We start from the raw sequence: 6,000 nt of genomic DNA on the forward strand, positions 1-6,000 counted from the left end.
ACACAGACTGTACTGCTCAGCCCGTACTCTACACAGACTGTACTCTACACAGACCGTACTCTACACAGACTGTACTGCTCAGCCCGTACTCAACACAGACTGTACTCTACACAGACCGTACTCTACACAGACTGTACTCTACACAGACTGTACTCTACACAGACTGTACTGCTCAGCCCGTACTCTACACAGACTGTACTCTACACAGACCGTACTCTACACAGACTGTACTGCTCAGCCCGTACTCTACACAGACTGTACTCTACACAGACCGTACTCTACACAGACTGTACTCTACACAGACTGTACTCTACACAGACTGTACTCTACACAGACTGTTCTGCTCAGCCCGTACTCTACACGGACTGTACTCTACACAGACTGTACTCTACACAGACTGCACTGCTCAGCCCGAACTCTACACAGACTGTACTCTACACAGACTGTACTGCTCAGCCCGTACTCTACACAGACTGTACTCTACACAGACTGTACTCTACACAGACTATACTCTATACAGACTGTACTCTACACAGACTATACTCTACACAGACTGTACTACTCAGCCTGTACTCTACACAGACTGTACTCTACACAGACTGTACTCTACACAGACTGTACTCTACACAGACAGTACTCTACACAGACTGTACTCTACACAGACTGCACTACTCAGCCTGTACTTTACACAGACTGTACTCTACACAGACTGTACTGCTCAGCCCGTACTCTACACAGACTGTACTCTACACAGACTGTACTCTACACAGACTATACTCTATACAGACTGTACTCTACACAGACTATACTCTACACAGACTGTACTACTCAGCCTGTACTCTACACAGACTGTACTCTACACAGACTGTACTCTACACAGACTGCACTACTCAGCCTGTACTTTACACAGACTGTACTCTACACAGACTGTACTCTACACAGACTGTACTCTACACAGACTATACTCTACACAGACTGCACTCTACACAGACTGTACTCTGCACAGACTATACTCTACACAGACTGTACTCTACACAGACTGTACTCTACACAGACTGTACTCTACACAGACAGCACTACTCGGCCCGTACTCTACACAGACTGCACTCTACACAGACTGTACTCTACACAGACTGTACTACTCAGACTGTACTCTACACAGACTGCACTGCTCAGCCTGTACTCTACACAGACTGCACTACTCAGCCCGTACTCTACACAGACTGCACTACTCAGCCCGTGCTCTACTCAGACTGCACTACTCAGCCTGTACTCTACACAGACTGCACTACTCAGCCTGTACTCTACACAGACTGCACTACTCGGCCCGTACTCTACACAGACTGCACTACTCAGCCCGTACTCTACACAGACTGCACTACTCAGCCTGTAATCTAGTGTTGGTGGAGTGTTGGTGGAGCGCTGGGCATGGACAAGCTAGGCACTGCTTATCATAGAGCGGCATCAGCGCTCATCTGTATAGCCCTGATGCCACTGAGTGAGAGAAGTTATCATTGTTTTGGGGCAGAATAATGTGAGGTATGTATTGTTGGAGGTGCGTCTTGGTTAGTTTAGCTCGGAAAATGCTGCCCTTGTCAAACGGCTGCCTAATATTGCCTAATGGGTGAGCCGGCCGTGGGGCCTAATCATAGAATTTGATTTAAAATCGCTATTAATTCAATAGCATCTCTGCGGGCCTAGTCATAAACAACAACAAAAATGTCACTTTTAAAATGCATTACTTTTTCTTGTGGCATAAACGCAACCAGTCATTATGTTTTCATATGATTGTCTGTCAATCACTTCAAATGGCTCCTTTTACTATGTTACCCACACACGTTCATCCACTCTCAACATATTACCAGCCTCCAAACAGTGGTGAATGGAAAGACACTGTTACACAAAACACCAAAAAGTCTAATGACATTTGGAGATTGTCATTAGGCCAGAATGAATGCCTCCACTGTCTCGGTTTCGGCCAATCATCTCTGCCTTGGCTAAATGTCTGTGTTCTCGTTGAACCATATCGCATTTTGGAGTCTTTGTCATGCCTCTGACATGCAGTAATGATAAATAATGGTCTAGTAGCTCACAGTTTTCTTGACATTTTGGTTTCATTATTGTGATAGGCTCATGTTTTACCAGTATGGGCCCCACTATTTATTTTGCCGGGACGCCGTACCGGACCATTCCGCCTTACATTCACCCCTGGCTATGAACAGTGGTGCAGTGGTACCTGGAGAAGTGGGTATACTATAATATTGCCCCAAAATGTCTAAAAGGCCCCCACGGCGACAGGACGGCGCCCTGTGTGAAAAATCCTATGACAAACAGTGACATACACTATGAATGAGGTTAAGATATGCCCTTCTGCACACCACTGTTTTAAACGACTGTTTTAAACTGACACTCACTGAATGTGTTTTGTTTATCGTACCATTCTCTGTAAACTCTAGAGACTGTAGTGTGTAAAAATCCCAGGAGGGCAGCTGTTTTTGAGATGCTGGAACCACAATGTGAGGCACCTTACGCATCTTGCCTGTTCTAATGTTTGGTCGAACAACAACTAAATCGCTCTACTCTATATACTCTTTATATTGAGTTGCAGGCAGCCACATGATTCGCTGTTTGAAGGAGCAGGCTATTTGCGTTATAACGCAGGTGTACTTAATAAAGTGGCCAGTGAGTGTATGCAAGCCCTTGTAATTGCTTTTCCAATACTACCAACTCGTTACTGATGATTTGATTTCACATTGTGGTACGAGTGTATATAGTGAAATGAGTGGTATCCCCCTAAAAAAACATAGTGATAACGTGGAGCCGGCAGGTGATCCAGGTCACAATAGAGGTCAAGCAGTGGGAGGAGGAAGACGAGGAAGACGTGGTGGTGAAAGGAAAGGCAGGGGACAAGCACCCCTTCTGAGAGGTGGTTGTGGGCCTCGTCTGAGAGGTGTGGGGGAACGTGGTAGAGGACAAGGCCAAGAACCAAGACTGCAGCAGCAACAGCAAAGAGTGTCCAATGAAATCTGAGCAATAGTTGTAAATCATGGCATGACAATGACTGAGGCAGCCACAATGATTCAACCAAACCTCAGAAGATCAACTTTCCGCAATGAGAACCGGTAAGTCTTCAGCATGCACTAAACATTAGGCTACTCTCAATTGTTAAATGACTGTATACTGCATGCCAATGTGTACCACAGAGTAGGTGATGTGAGTAAATGTGTTACTGTCATTTACCCTGAAGAATTGAGACTAAGCCAAATAGGGGATGCAGAGGCAAAATTCTGACTAACCAACAAGAGCGGGCTGTGGTCAATTTGGTTCGGGCCAGAAATGATATACACCTTACAGAAATTCGGCAGCACATCTTGGACAATGACGACATGTTCAACAATGTGAAAGCCATAAGTTTGTCGACTATTGTGCGCATGCTGAAAAGGCACCAGGTGTCTCTAAAACAGCTGTCCCCAAAATTCTACATCATTGTAATCAGTAATTCTCTTTCCAAAATGTATTTTTAGAGGGTGATGGAGCTGGATGCTGATGAAAACCATCACAAATTCCTATTCTTGGATGAGGCAGGCTTCAACCTGGCCAAGACAAGGATGAGAGTCAACCATCCAAGTATCTGGACAACGTGGGGCCTACATCACCATGTGTGCGGCTATATTGGAAGATAGTGTGGTGGGACACGGACCTCGTATTGGATCATATAATGCATCTTTCCTTGTAACCTCCCTTGACGAGCTGAAGGTCTGTAGAGCTGATGATTCGACCTATGTCATTGTGTGGGATAATGTCAGGTTCCACCAGGCTCAAATGGTGCAAGCATGGTTTCAGGCTCATCCACAATTTACCACCCTATTCTTATCCCCATACTCTTCTTTCCTTAACTTGATTGAGGAATTTTTCTCCACATGGAGGTGGAAGGTATATGATAGCCGCCCTCACAAACAAGCCACCCTTCTCCAGGCCATGGATGATGCATGCAATGACATCACGGCAGACCAGTGTCAGGCCTGGATTTGACATGCCCGAAGATTCTTCCCAAGATGTTTGGCTAATAAAAACATCTATTGTGATGTGGATGAGAACCTGTGGCCAAATCCACAAGACAGAGTTGATGGAAATATAGAAGTACAGTAATCAATCCTTTGTTTTACAGTAAGCCAGGTGAGGAACACTGCAGTTGACGTTTTACTGTAATTTTTTTATTTTGTTTTTACTTTGATTCAAAGAAACCTATGTTGTCATTTTAATGTATTTCATTAATACATTTCATATTTTGTCAATGATTCCACTGTGTCTGTAGTATTCTCTCTACTAGTCCTTTTACAGTGATGTATTTACATGTAGTACCATAATGAAATGTATCACATATTTTGTACTATAATATTTAATGGTTCTACGAACAACTACACAGTGAAACTATCGGTATCTTGTGTGAGGGTGATCTAAATTCATTTTCCTATGGTATTTCATGATAAATTAGTTATTTGAACCAACGATTCTGCAAGTACAAGGTTTCTTTTAAAGATATGAATGCACAATGCAATGTTTTGAACATTGGACGGCCTGTGTTAAAAGTGGTGACCGTTTTGAGTTTTGAAAAATTACCACAAGGTTCTGAAATTAGTGCCAAAGTGATTGTAAAAAAAACAGTAATACAATCTAAGTCACATGACATTACTTATTCCTCTTACTATATCTGTGATGTAAGGTGTTGAGACAAAGCAAGGCCAAGGATGTGTGTGTGTGTGTGTGTGTGTCTGTCTGTCTCTGATGGAGGATAGAGATAAGGAGGAGGCGTGTGTTTTGTCACTTACTTTCTGAGCCTGGTAGAAAGGGTCCAGGTCCTCCAGTGGTGTCGCCACCATTCCAGGAGGGATGTCGCCATAGATGAAGGGCAGATTCCGCCCAGCCTCCAGGTCGCCATTAGGCTTGGGTTTGTTGTCGTCGTCGTCGTCACGGTGACTGCTGTCCTGTTTGGGCGGCGGTTTGTTCTTCTCCTCGTTGATCCGGAGCTCGATGTTAGCCAATGTTTCCGCGGTAAAATATTTAAAGCTGTCAGGTCCTGGTGGTGCCATAAGGGGAGCAGCCATGTTGTCATCCTGTAACTACTTGGTCTTTAAGTATTGGACCATCCACTAAAACCAGCTCTGGGGGAATGAGAGAGAGTAAAGAAGAACAAATGAGCCAAGAGAGCAGAGTTAGAAGAGTAATAGAAGGTGCTCAACAAAAGATGAATCAAGGTGAAACCAAAAATCACAAGAGCATTTGAAGGGAATATGCACAAGAGTGAGTGGTGCCTGTTTCCTTCAAAAGAGCAAGAGAGTTGAGGAAGCAGAGCCCAATGATCATCAGAACAGATTAGACTGTGTAGAGATGGGCTGTCCTATTGTTGAGGCTCCTGGGATTTCTCTTGAAAATACAAGGCATTAAATATTGAATAGTTTGAATTCTTTAGAAATGTTTGTAAATATCAGACATGAATATCATAACAGCAAGATGTATGTGTGTGAACTGGACTTGGAGAAGTAATATTTTGCGTTACACTTTATGTGAATCCCGTTAGTCTTGACACAAATACTATATAGGGTGCCATTTTGAACGCAAGTACTCTCTCCCTGTTTTTTCTACAGTAAAGAAAAGCTTCAGAGCAAGAGAAGATCTTTCAAGTTCTCTCACAGCAGAGCCGTCGCAGAAATGGACCAGTACAGTCCGGACATGACAGAAGAAGAAAAAACACAGGATATGTCCTAAATAACACTCTATTTCCTATATAGTGCACTACTTCTGTACGGAGCTTTATGGACCATGGTCAAAGGCAGTGCACTATATAGGGAATAGGGTGCAATTTGGGGCGGGACCAGATACGCTAACACTGAACGAGAGATAACGGTTAAAAATGTGAGATCATCAAACTAAAAACACCAACTAAAACATCAAATAACAATGCTGCTATTTTGAGAACACACTACAGATGTAGAATGACAG

The 6,000-nt window shown here is 43.6% G+C and overlaps 1 protein-coding gene across 1 annotated transcript in view; it reads right to left on the bottom strand.

The window, feature by feature from the left end:
* LOC139416866 (sodium channel protein type 8 subunit alpha-like) overlaps positions 1-5,105 on the bottom strand; it is an 81,640-nt gene extending 76,535 nt beyond the window's left edge. Inside the window, exon 1 of the mRNA XM_071166012.1 lies at positions 4,830-5,105. Within this exon, the coding sequence (XP_071022113.1) occupies positions 4,830-5,105 (276 nt within the window). The remainder of the gene's footprint in view (positions 1-4,829) is intronic.
* Positions 5,106-6,000: the final 895 nt, after the last annotated feature.

Source organism: Oncorhynchus clarkii, chromosome 9 (genome assembly GCF_045791955.1).
Source record: "Oncorhynchus clarkii lewisi isolate Uvic-CL-2024 chromosome 9, UVic_Ocla_1.0, whole genome shotgun sequence".
Lineage (NCBI taxonomy): Eukaryota > Metazoa > Chordata > Actinopteri > Salmoniformes > Salmonidae > Oncorhynchus > Oncorhynchus clarkii.